This window comes from Oreochromis niloticus, linkage group LG5 (assembly GCF_001858045.2).
Source record: "Oreochromis niloticus isolate F11D_XX linkage group LG5, O_niloticus_UMD_NMBU, whole genome shotgun sequence".
In the NCBI taxonomy this organism is placed as follows: Eukaryota; Metazoa; Chordata; class Actinopteri; order Cichliformes; family Cichlidae; genus Oreochromis; species Oreochromis niloticus.
In genome coordinates this window covers 14,577,896-14,591,187 of record NC_031970.2, presented here as the reverse complement: position 1 = coordinate 14,591,187, position 13,292 = coordinate 14,577,896, and the positions used below count along the sequence as shown (strand labels likewise).

The following is a 13,292-nucleotide window of genomic DNA, read 5'->3' as shown; positions in this document are numbered from 1 at the left end:
CTTTTTTTGACAAGTGACAGGGGCCAGGCAAGAAACAGTATGAGAACGACTCATTTAAACAATGACTGTCCGAGGAGGAAGAGGAAGTCAGACGAAATCAATATCTGCCAACAGGAAACACCTGCAGTCCTCATGATTAGCATCCAAAGGAGGAAGCTTTAACCTCCTGAGTTCAGCTAATACCCATCTAGAATATATAGCAATAACATATAGTTATCTGGTGTAGCTACGATAAATACAACAAAACCCCAAAACAATTAGAAATTTAAAAAAAAACACAATACATATATATATATCTATATGTATTATATATCTATATATCTATATCTATATGTATATATATCTATATATATATATATGAGATGTAATGACTGGTAACAGCAACACATTCTTATGACTGGGCCAAAACAAGCATAGTTCTTATAACGCTTGAAACAAAATGTTGTTCACAATGTGACAGCTTTGTTGTAGTTTCACTTCTAATTTGACTCTTCAGCCCCCTACAGAGCTTTCCCATAACTTCCTGCTCTACCCAAATACAGAGGTGTAATCATTTCTGCTTGGCTGCTGCACACCGTGCTGTTTATCTTTGGAGCTGCTGCTGAAATACAAGCCTTTTAACAGGGATGGCTCTTTCTGTGATTGCACTGATTTTAAGTGCTGGAGCTGCTTGTGGATATATACAAAGTAAGGCTACGACTGTCACTTGGCTTTTTGTGAGTAGCTCAGCTATGAGAAAGTGGAAGTATCCTGCAGAATTAAAAATGACTTAGTGTAGATGTTTGTTGTTTAAGTTGCAGGTATTGCTGTAGAGGTGGTCTTCATGAAACATGTTTTAGCAGCCACAGTTAGTAAAGGATTATAAAAGGTAAAAAACAAACAAACATCAGTCTACTTTAGGTTTAGAGCTGTGCTACAGTAGGTGAAAAGACAAGAGGAAGAAAAAACAAGAACTTGAATTTAAATATGTCTTTCTCAGGAAATGTTTGCTGAACACCAATCACATGGTAAAATGCGAGTAGTTTGGCTGAGCTCAGATTACAACAAGACTCAAAAATGCCAGTGCTAGTTAAATTTGATGTTTTAAAATTGACAAAATGTTAAACTGTTAGATCAAGACGTTGACTCCAATTCTTACACTTGCTTTGTGTTTACAAAAAAATAATCTGTTGTACATTTAAATTACATTTAGCAATGTGACATTCAGCAAGTTTTATTGCATTACATAGCTGGCTGGAAGTAGGGCCTGAGATTCTGGAATTTTTAAAGAGGATTTTAGGGGATTAAAATTCTGTATTGTGTTTGTACCTCTCACAATACAGATGCTACCAACTCACCTAACAACCATAACTAGGCCCATAACTAAATAAAAATGGAGGCCTTTGTATAAAAAAGGCTGTAATTCCTGAACAGCTAATGCTACTCTTTTTGTAAAGCCCTGAATTAAATCTGAAAGTCTGCACTTCAGTGACATCTTCACTGTGGTGGTATACAGAGGCAAAATTACAGAAATCATTGGTATGATTTCCTAAGCTTGTTAGCACTTTATCATGAAGACAGAGTTAGGCACAACACCACTATCTGTTCACTTCTGTTACGTATTTAGCTACCTGCAGACACTAAGGTGAAATATGCTAGATAAAATGTGATGACAGATGTTTTTCTGCATTGTGTTCTGCAAAAACAAAAAGAAACAGCAATTTATCATATCAGCACTTATATCCATGTATATCTGTGACAGGCCAGTATTTGCACACAACGTCAGCCAAACAATATGTCTGCCAGGCTCAAGTTGAAAGGTTAGAATAACTGTGATAAAGGGATCGTTGTATATATTCACCTCTAAACAAATGTGAAAAATGCTGTTTCAGTTTAAAGTTTGAAATAAAAAAATGCCTCAATTTTACCAAATGATAACAGGCTGCTGGTTTCTGTTTATGTCAGCATATTGGAGCGCATGCCGGTAGCCCGAGGGGTTGTACTGTGAAGAAAGTGCAGCACAGCCAAGCTCTGTATGCATTAGTGACCAAACCTAAAACTCCAGTTGGAGATAATGCATGCCATGACAGTGTTCCTTAGCTTTCTGCTTTCTGCTGCAGGTTCAGTGCATACTCATGAAAAGGGGTGTTTGACACGTCACATGACTCTTTCCCCACACAAATTGATCGTTGTGAGTGCAGCCTACGCTAACCTGCCCCAACCATAGACACTGTAAGATGATGATGAGAAAATGGTGATGAACAATATAACAATGTAATGGTAAAATGCAACACTGTTGCAAATAAGACAGGCAATTAATGCTACAGAAAATTAATAATCAGCTGATTTAGTGCACAGAGTGGTAAAATAAACATTTTAATTCAAGTTAATATATTTATTTTAGTGCTGAGTGCACTCACTGTGCTAAGTGTATTTATAATGTGATGGCTCATTAGAGCTCTGAAACTTTAAAGTGCATACATTTAAAGATTAAAGGTACTGTCCTATAAAGGAGACATGGAAAGGTAGTTTGTCAGCAGATTCAGGTGAAATTAATATGACTGATTGAACAGGTATTCTGTTCTGTGTTCAAGTAGCTACAACTGGAGCCGTGTGAAAGAGACAACAGCAGATTAAACAGACTGGAGGCTGTTAGCCTAAGTGAAGATAAGATGAGCTGCAAACAGGGGAAAACAGTTAACCAGGGTTTGCTAAAAGTGAGTGAGGTCTATCATTCCCAGCTAATCACATATGGACACCTGTGAAGTGCTCAGCAAATATGGTAGTTTAAGCAAAGACACAGTGATTTGGTAAACGCAACGATTTTAGTGCCTAAACCTAAAGAACAAGTGAATACAAAACAACTCTAGAAGAAAAGTGCTGTGTCCTCACTTGACATAGAGCTGACTTAAATTAGCCAGTTGGACAGTAATTCATTAATTAACAACTATGAAATAAAAACTACTCTTTTATTTCAAAGTAGAATATACTGAGTAGAAGAGCTACAGCCCCTACCAGCCTGTTGGCTGCAGTTAAGGTCAGGAAAATCAGTGTGTAGAATGTTTGAACTGCTTCCATCATGTATTCATTTTGCACCTTCTTCTTTTCAGCACAGTCCCACAACTTCCATTACATCTATGGATGCTATGAATCCGATGATGTGCGGGTGGACGCTGTTGTTGACGACGACGTGGTTGCATACGCCGATTTCAACAAGGAAGAGGTAGTGTGGGTGTTACCTCACTTGCCACAACCTGCAAAAGACTTCAAGAAAATGGCTTATGGAGTCGCCAAAGCCAGCACTGCACACTGTCACAGCGTTTTGGGTAAAGCAAAAAATGCTGATCCCGGTGCTCCCCTACGGCAAGGTACTGATCTTGGCACACTTCACTGCGAGCATTCGTTTAGCTCAGCCTGATCGAGGGGAAGAAAGAACACTGTTGATCCAACTGAAAGCAGATGTACCAGAAAGAATTAAGAGAGCACATACCGGGTTTAAAATATCTCTTTTCTGTGACTTACTTACACAAGCTGCTTTGAAACTAAGTGCTCCAGGCAGGTGCTAGACTGGTGGAGCCTTAATTACACAGCTAATCAGTGACCTTCTCTCTGGCTTGAAAAATATATTGAGACAGAATCACCTTTGAAAAGTAATTATATACTATTAAATTAGCTTGAAACTTGTGTTACAGTGGCCTTTCTAAACTACTCTAAGGCAGTCTCCTTCCATAAACTGAACTCTGAGATGAGTTCTGCTTCCACCAGCATTTTCTTAGAAATTATAGATAAGATGAACAAATGCAATATGTGTGGTGTCATTTCATGCGGCAAACTCACAGAGAATAGCTGCCTGACTCTGTAGACTGTTATTTTAGTGTTTGGAGTTTCTCTCAAATGAAAGTGCAGCATAGTTGATGATGATGAAAAACAAAGCTCAAAGAGGGTCAAGTGGCAATGAGAGAATATTCTGGAGGTCAGCACAGGTACAAATCATTTCTTTTCAATCCAGCCCATTATGTCTGTGAATTATAACCATGCACTGCTGGATATCTCATTCTGCTTCTTAGCACAGATTAAATTAAACTGTCAATAGAGCATTTTAGCTTTGTTATTACTCTGCTGACTGCACAACGTAATGTCTACAGAATAATGACACCATTAATGTTTAGATTGTTTCCATATAAGCTTTACTTTTGCTGTCTGTCTGCCATTGCGTATGAACTTTCCAGAGAAAAAGCAGTCTGTTCCCATCTTTATTTAGTACCTTTTTATATTTAGTACCTTTATTTACTTTACAAGTTAATTACACAATACATTTTTAAGGAATAAATGTCCAAAAAAACTGCCTGATGTAGCAAATATGACACAAGTGAAAACTCACATATGAAAATTAATATTTGTTTCTCATCAGGAGGCTCAATAAACACTCATAACATAATTTTCTGGCAATTATTTCATGGTTCAGCCTTGAAATTAATAAACATATCAATAAGGCCTCCTCACCTCAAAATTCTCATATATTTCTTTCTTTCTTTTTTTCGGTTGATTTGTAAGCAGAATATTCAGTTTTTCTTTCATCATATTTTTAAATCAGAAGTCTAGCTTATATTTTAATTTCTGAGTGCTTTTTGTGCCTAGTTTTAGTTGTTAGTTATGGTTTAGTTAGCTGCTATAACCTTGTGATGAACATGTAACCTGCAGAAAGATGATGACAGAGAAGCAACTCATTTAAAAATGCTACAGCCCCATTAGGAGCCCCTCTGGCTTCTACTGGCACATTTGCAGTTTTTTTATGGTAATAGTCTCGTTAAAATATTAGAATAACCTCCGGCACCAACAATGTTTGGCAAAATATAAATGCAATGCAAAAGAAAACACAATTTTCATTTTTTTAGATGTTTTAATGTCTCTGTCCATGTCTTTCATTTTATATCTGTGAGTTTGTTATATATTCTTACATCTATCAAGGTAATAGTTCTTGGGGGGGATTTTGCTCTAAAAGTATGAAATGTGTGACTCTTTGAGCAGATCCTCCTGACATCTACATCTATACCCGGTATGAGGGGGAGGCCAGTGTGATGAACACTCTCTTTTGTGTGGCCAACCACTTCTACCCACCCACCATCAACTTCACATGGACCAAGAATGGAGTGGAGCTCACAGAGGGTGTGGCAAACTTACGCTATCGTCACAATCGTGATGGGACATTCCACATGATTTCTACGCTTCTGTTCACTCCACAGCCTGGAGACCATTATATCTGCACGGTGGAGCATCAAGCTGCAAAAGTGCCTGTCAGCAAGAGCTGGGGTAGGATTATTACCTTATAATATAAAGTGCCTGAAGTAACTGTTGTTGTGATTTGGCACTTCATAAATAAAATTGAATTAAACTGAACTGTTTTTATGAATAAGCCAAGGACTCTTGAGATTCTCCCCAGTAGACAATCAGGTGACGATACCAATTTTAGAACTTTCCTGCAATACCAATACTGTGTTAGATTACATTTTTCTTTTTACATGTAAGGTCTGCAACATTATCGCTTTCATACCGTCCTAGATTGGCAACTAAAGTAAAGCTGTTTGAAGCAAAAAGTAGCCTCCTAACGTTCATGTTCTGTGAATTGGGGAACCCTCCATCTACTGTCTGATGACTTATATTTAATTTATGCTTCCTTTTGTCACCCTTTTAAACAGTTGCACATGTCAAAAATGATATCACAATTCACTGGATTTGTATTGTGATATGGTTTTTGTAAACCTGGCTCTTGGTTGGAGGCATGGATCTATGAGAGGGTTCGGTCATGTTAATGCTGGAGCTCAGAAATATCCAGCTTAGAGAGAGGGAGGAGGTACAACAGTTTCAAAAAATAAGGAATCCTGGAGAAAATTTTAAAACATACAAAAAAAAACAAACTCTGTGATTTTTTCATTTGACTTTTTCTATTCACACACCAGTGCTGATGCAGAGTTGCAGCACTTACAACTACAGGAGAAAACTACAATGAGTCCAAGCGTGCCTCAAGCAAAAAATATGTTTGGCTTTGGTTGCTGACATGTGCAACATGCCAATATTAGGGGCTTTTGGGCTAGCTAGAGGATATCCAGGAAAAGATTTCCTGTTCTCTGTGCTGGTAACTGTTGACAAATGTAGATACATTTTTAAAGGCTAAAGAAAAACTGAGTAGCTTTCATGTGAAAGCCAGTGTTTTCTTGACTGAACCTTAATCCTTTTTTCACACCTTTACCTGCATACAACCAAACCCTGTTCGAATGCAGTTTAGAAACATTAAAAGCTTTGCTAACAGATTCTTTGCAGTATTGCACAGATATCTGTTTATCATGATAAATGTTTTCTTGACCTATACATCCGCCCCCACAATGCCCCCTTTGCAGACTCTATATTAAAAAAAAAGTCATCTGGCTTCCTATGTTTACCTTAAATAACAGCAGTCATAGAATTATTACAAGAAGGCCTTTTTAGACATAAACAGATGCAGTTTTCAGTCATTTTCAAACTACACAAATAAAAGATGTTTTTTTTTTTTTTCAGAGTTGAAGGAAAACAAGATGAGCAGAGTGAGCCCTGAAGCCGTGTTTTTCGGTGTGAGTGTCGTTTTGTGCCTGATAGGATTCGGGACCGGAGTCTTCTTTTTCATCAAGCAGCCAAATGAATGTCTTCAAATTTGAGATTGAGTTTATTAAATTAACTTTAATCATTCAGTCTTTAATCCCCTGATTAATTGGTTTTATATGTGCAAGCAAAACCCATCAAAAAACATAAAAATCCAGTATCTTGTGCTTACAGATAACTTCTTTATATCACTGCATTAATAGTGAATGACAGTTTGTTTACTTAATGTGTTTAATGTGTACTTACAATTTGTATTGTTTTTCACTTGATGATGTGGTGTTAATATACTTTGATTTTTAATAAAGAGATCATTACTGGGGTTGTTATATGATCAACGGTGTATGCCTTTATAACACGCAGACCTACAAAAGAATTTGTGTAGAATAATTCCTCCCTGCTGAGGATTTATAGATAAATAAAGCAAAAATCTTGCACAACTGTGAACTAAAGAGTTGTGACGTCTTTGTTTGTTTGGTTTGAGGCAGGTATGCGCGCTTGTTTAATAGTTTTTGAAGACTAGCTCGTTGGCGCCCTCTGCTGCGCTCCTGGCTGAATGGCAGCCGGGTCAGCAGGAACGTCCGGCGGCGCCGTTGTTTCGTTTATTTTTGTCCCTCTATCAACGGGCTCCCCTTATGTAGTTCCACAACACGCATGTAACACGATCCACAAACTCTGGCGACATGAGTGCTGATAGTTGTGGTGGAAAAGTAGCTTTACGGAATCTGGTTAACTCCATCAACTGCATCCGAGACCGAGTCAGAGGTAACTGTGCCACATTATCTGTCTGTGTTGTCACAAATGAAACTGCTTAACCATAAAAGCTTATGTCAAGCTAGCTAAACGTGCTAATATATGTGCTAACATTGGTATAAACTTTCTTCATGTTAACTGTTGTAGATTTACGAGTTTAACTGTTTGTTAAACTCGATTCGTGTGTTTAGCAGCAGTTAACGACTTTGACGTCTGTTTGTTAGCAGACAAAGACGGGGATTTAGCTAATTTAACATACAGCGATAAAGACATTTGGCACTTTATTACGTGACCCAGCTACATTTAACTGCTAATTCCTGTTCGCTTTTATTCAGGTTTTTATTCCCAGGTTTTGTAGAAAATGGAGGTTGGGGCTTTTTGTCTTGCTTTTTCAGTTATTTCATGTTGTCCTCATCTTCACTGACCTAAATGGGACATTAGACCTCAGTGTTACTCGGTATTTTCATGAGTCAGTTTTGTGAACAAAAACAACTGATTGTGCAGGATATAACAATACTTAAAGGTTTGCTTTTACAAAAGAGTGTAAAGCTGAAATACGAAAAAGATAAAGTGGACAATATCAGACATTTTAATACGAAAAAAAATGTTTATCAAGACAAACATACAAACAGGAACTAAAGCGCCACTCAGCCCTAAGTGGCCCTTCAGTTACTGCCAAAAATCCAAAACGACTACTGTGTTGTCGTCATCAAAATATTCAGACATTTCATTATGTCCAAAATAGTGGCTAGCTAATTGTAGTTGATGGGAGGTTTTGGTCTTCCGTCTGAAGAAAACCTAGTATATAAAAGCCCAAATATGTTTTGTTTTTTTTGTCCAGAAATGACACAGAAATGCACTGAGTTCTGTTAACACTTGAGAAGATGAGTCTGATCAAAACTGACACCTTTAACCCAAGAAACCCTTAAATGTTAAAGATTGTAAGAAAGAAATAATTTTTTTGTGCCATGGAGCTGTCTTCAAATCCTATTTTCTGACCGCTTATCCATTTTACAGTGATTTTAAACAGCAAATAGAAGCTAATTCTCCTATTTCAGAAATTGAAATTAGATTATTTAAAGATTAAATTATTGTAATTTAAATTCCTTGAAATTGCAAGGAGTAAGGGTAGTGAAGGTTAGAGGAGTTTAAATGCCTGGGGGTCAACCATCCAAAGCAACAGACAGTGCACAAGAAGAGATTGCAAGCAGGCTGGAGACGAGGTGTCAGGGGTGATTTTTTTTTTTTTTTTGAGAGAGAGGGATAGCAGCAAGAGTGAAAGGGGAGGTTTACAAGATCGTAGTTTGATCTGCTATGATGTATGGATTGGAGACAGTGGGACTAAAGTGGGCAAAAACAGGAGGTGGAGCTGGAGGTGGCAGAGTTTAAGAATTTCTTTGGAGTTATCAGCATGGACAAGATTAGAAATGAGTACATCAGATGGACAGGTCAGACTGAGCAGTTTGGAAACAAAGTTAGTGAGGCAAGGCAGAGATGCTTTGAACATGTGCAGAGGAGGGATATGGAATATCCTAGGCAAAGGGTGTTGTATATGGACCTGCCAGGCAGGAGAAAAGGATGAAGACCACAGAGAAGATTCATGGATGTAGTGAAGGAAGACATGCCAAGGTCTGGTATGACAGAAGAGCACGCAGGGACAGGATGAGATGGAGACAGATGATCCACTGAGCAGCCAAAAAAAGACGAATCCTCTGCAGTTTAGCTTAAGAACTAGAACCAAGAATTTAGAACTTTTTTTTTCTTCGCAGATGGAGAATCAAACGAGTCCGATGGAGCATTCAACCTCTCCAATTTCTGGGACACTTTGAGTTGAGTATCATGATCTCTTGCTGCTGTTTCAGCTCCTAGACTTTTGCATCGAACGTCCTTTGACAACTGGCTGATGTTCCTGTCTCGTTACAGTGAATGTTTTCTAAGAAATGTATTTGCATTGTTTTTATAATGTTTTTGCAATGACTTATTTGATATTAAAAAAAAAAAGAAAGAAAAAAAGCATTAGGAGAATTCCTTCCTTCATCGTCTTGTTGTTACATGATGCAACTGTCCTCGTGTCAGCAGATCAGGCAGTGAAGGCAGTGTCCCAGGAAGCCACTAAACTCAGCCTGGCCTTCTCCAAACCTCCTCTGCCATCACAGCAGGTCAGATTATTTCTGTAATCATGAAGGTTTCTCACTGAGCTGATAAACAGATTGTTTTGAAGTCTGGTATAGTGTAAAAATAAGAAATAATGATGATGATGATGTGAGCTGAACTCTTACTTAGAGCCATAAATTATTGTCATGTTTCTCAGGATCTTGAATTTCCACATAAACCTTCTAAAGACCAGCACATCATTTGTTTTCTGTCTGTTTTTCCTCCACAATCTCCAGGATGGAGAGAAGCTGGCAGATTCCATCATGAAGAGCATCCTCACACTGTCTACAGTGTATTACTGGCTACCTAAGAGCCAAGGTAAAACCCTGTGAACAGCAGAACAGTAATGTTGTATTCAGATGAGCGAGGTGAATACGTTGCACTGCATTCAGGTTTTTGGAGCATTTCACAATGCCAGAATATCACAATACACTAATCAGTCTAATCCAGACTCCAAAAGCCAGAGCAAGTGCCCGTCTGTGGGCTTATCCGTTTACTTCAGTCCGATGCGCTTCTGTGTTTACTACGGTAGTACTAACAAAAGTCTTCACTCACCCCCGAGTTATTTTGGAAAATTGGAACAACTTATTGAAATGTGCAATTATAGACGGCAATGCAGTTAATGAGGCATAAACAGTTTGTATAATTCTAACAAGCATCAAAGTCAATATTTGGTATGACCCCTTTTATTCTTTAGCACAGCCTAAACTCTCTTAGGCAAACTTGTCTTCCATTTGTCTAGTTTCCTCAGACTTTTTAAGGACACACTGTGCATCTCTGCTCCACTCACAGTGAGACAAAGTGAGAAGAGGGAAAAAAGAAAGTATCTCCAATGTAGCAACAGCAGTATTCACACTTTAGCTCAGTGTTAAAGTCTCACAAATAATTAAATAGCATAAATGTATATTTTTGTTATTTTACTGCTAAAATCATGCAATATAAATGAAGCAAACTGTATTCTTGGATGTATTTATTTGTCACATTATATTTCACAAATTTAGGAAAGAATTATTTAGGTTTAACCTGATATTGCCTTAAGTATAGAGAATGATTTCCAGTCTTTTCCTCACATTCAAGTGTACAGCTTGCTAATTTAACACTGGTATCAGTAGATATCTGAAGCTGAGGTGTCTGAATCGGACTGGAGAACATCAGATTGATGCGTCCTTACCCATTTATTCACCGCTTTTAGCCACTGCAACCTCCAAAGTACAACCAGAGACTGGAATTAAGTAATAGTAGCATAATTTTTGAACTTATAGCTCATTCTGTGTAATCACATGGCACAAATACTTCACTTCACATTTGGTTTGAACAGAACAAGTGTGATATAACTTTCTTGATGCTGATGCTGTCAACATTTATTGTGTTGTGAGTTGATTTGAAATAAATGTAGATCTGCACCTTTATTGTGACTTCAGTGTCAGAGTGTTTTGACCTTTTGTTCTCTCGGTGTCTCAGGGCTGGCTCTGCGCCGACTGGTCAGAGATGCTACTGTCGACGTTCTAGAAGGAGTTGCACAACTGGTAGAGGTCATAATGAGCTCACCTCTAGAAAGGTATGCACACCAAACCCAGCGTTTTACATGATGTCGGACCTGGGAAATTGGGAAATTTTAATTTTGTCTTTCAATGATTACAAGATAAACAACAAGATAAAGAAAATAGCATAAGGTAGCATAAGGCTTGCATCGATGCTGACATTTTGTTGTTTGTTGGTGTTATTTGCTTGCAATGGTTTACATTCCTCCATAATAGAAATCTGTCAGAATATAAAAATCAAACCAGGCAAAATAAGCAAATTCTGCATATTACAGTTGCTTATGTAAGGACATAAGTTTTAAGGTGAATTAATCGATCTGTTTTCACAGTGAGATTTAACTGGATCTCTCCTGGCTGATGACTACATGGTTCAGATTTAGTAATGGTACTGAGTTTGTACGACCATATTTTTCAGAAATCTGTCATGTTTCTGTCATTTCTGAACATTTAATGGCTAAAAAATATAATTTTTAGAATCAACAGGTAGCACCAAAATAGGACTTGGGGAAATCCCATGATTAAATAAATGAGTGCTGTCAGCATTAATGCGTTAACCCGAACTGATCCACGTTAACGCACTCGTGTAAGGGGTTACTCGGTGTTAGCGCAGCTTAAACACGTTAACGCCGTTATCACGATTACCGCAATTAACATTTTTAATGCACTCGACCCATCTGGAGCGCACAATGGACAAACCTAGGACAAACTGCCTGAAATGCTTTGACAGAGACATTTCAGGGATTTTGAGTCAGACTGCGCTCCGGGTGGATTAATTGTTAATCACGTTAATTGTGATGACAGCGTTAACACGTTTAAGCCGCGTTAGATTAGCCCATTTTAACGCGTTAACGCTGACAGCACTACTTTATAAACCAAAGGTAGATTATATATTTACTCTTTGTTGCAGAAGCACCACCAGGAGTCAACATTTATAAAAGCTTCAGATTTAGGAGATTATATTTCTATTTTAAGCAAAACAAAAACAGTAAGTTGTAAGGTATTTTCTTTATATTCCCCTTTCTGTTTTATTTTCTTCCTAATTTATCATCTTCTTCCTCGTTCTCTTCCCAACACTTTCTTCCAGTCTCAGCCAGGAACAGCTGATGTCAACAGGAGGAGTGTGGTCTGCCTGCGACCAGTTCCCTCAGTTGTCAAAAGGTCCGTTGACAAAGACAAAACAAAACAAACCAGTAAAATGATGTTTAACTCCAGCCTCTCAGGGAGTTCTTTTATGATACTTTGAAACAGTGGGCTTTAAGGGAAAAGAAACAATAAAACACTATGAATTTGGAAAAATTATGCATGAAGTATCAAAGTAAAAATAAGTATTCTGCAGAAAAGTGTTCCACATCACTGTTAAATTGATTAATATTATTGCTGCTTATGTTTAGGGTTGAGCTTATTTAAAATATTTCATATTTAAGTTTAATGTTCAGCATCATATTTTATTAAGCATGTTGTGGCTGTCTTGTGAGGACCACATATTGCAGAAAAAACAAAAACTTTTGTTCATGAGCTCTGAAACACAACCCTACAAGTTGATGTTTTTTTTAAGTATACAGTAGCTGAGCCAACCTGGTTGTTTTGCTTGTTTTTTTAGACTAGATATAGTCAGAGCTGCCTGTCCTTCTCCAGTCATTGTTAATTGAGACGGATAAACCAATAAAATGGAGACAGCTGCAGTTTCCTATAATTATGAAACAAGTGGAGCTTTAAGCAATGATAGCCAGCTGTGGCTTCATGACAGCACTGTGACATAAAAGGACAGAGATTTTATTTACTTTTGTGTGTTTTATGTGCTTGGCCTGACAGAACGTCACTGCTTTAAAGTTACATGTTAATATTAGAAGCAGGAGATATCTTTACTTTGATAATGCTTTATATGCCTTTACACTGATTATGACAGCAATAGCAGTATTACTATTAAGCCTGCAGGTGGGGATGTTTTTCTCCCAGTCTAACCACTCGTCTGTGTATCAGTGCCATAAGCTATTTCATCAAAACCAAAATGTCTACATTTAATAAGGAATAGGTGTGAATTGGATCCATTTATATTCATTTTTGGATTGATAGAAATGATGCTAGAAACACGAAAACAGAGAAAGTACATTTATCCACAAATTTTTGACATCACAGTAAAGTGACCAAAAACTCTGCGGTCAGACACACAAAATAAGAAAGCGTTAAATATTGATATAGGAGGATTCTAGTCTTTAACTGGTAACTGGTAATGCT

General features: G+C 37.6%; 2 protein-coding genes across 2 annotated transcripts in view; both read left to right on the top strand.

The window, feature by feature from the left end:
- The first annotated feature begins 514 nt into the window (after positions 1 to 514).
- On the top strand, positions 515 to 7,061 carry LOC100692000 (H-2 class II histocompatibility antigen, A-U alpha chain). Its single transcript, XM_005453617.3, has 4 exons — positions 515 to 687; positions 3,090 to 3,347; positions 5,008 to 5,289; positions 6,532 to 7,061. The coding sequence occupies exons 1-4, from the start codon at positions 627 to 629 to the stop codon at positions 6,666 to 6,668; spliced, it is 738 nt and encodes a 245-aa protein (XP_005453674.1). The 5' UTR covers positions 515 to 626; the 3' UTR covers positions 6,669 to 7,061.
- Positions 7,062 to 7,213: 152 nt separating this feature from the next.
- Positions 7,214 to 13,292, top strand: part of ccndbp1 (cyclin D-type binding-protein 1) — a 9,488-nt gene continuing 3,409 nt past the window's right edge. Inside the window, exons 1-6 of the mRNA XM_003448376.5 lie at positions 7,214 to 7,374; positions 9,132 to 9,191; positions 9,442 to 9,521; positions 9,753 to 9,834; positions 10,978 to 11,074; positions 12,142 to 12,215. Coding sequence (XP_003448424.1) covers positions 7,293 to 7,374; positions 9,132 to 9,191; positions 9,442 to 9,521; positions 9,753 to 9,834; positions 10,978 to 11,074; positions 12,142 to 12,215 — 475 coding nt within the window. The 5' untranslated portion in view covers positions 7,214 to 7,292. The remainder of the gene's footprint in view (positions 7,375 to 9,131; positions 9,192 to 9,441; positions 9,522 to 9,752; positions 9,835 to 10,977; positions 11,075 to 12,141; positions 12,216 to 13,292) is intronic.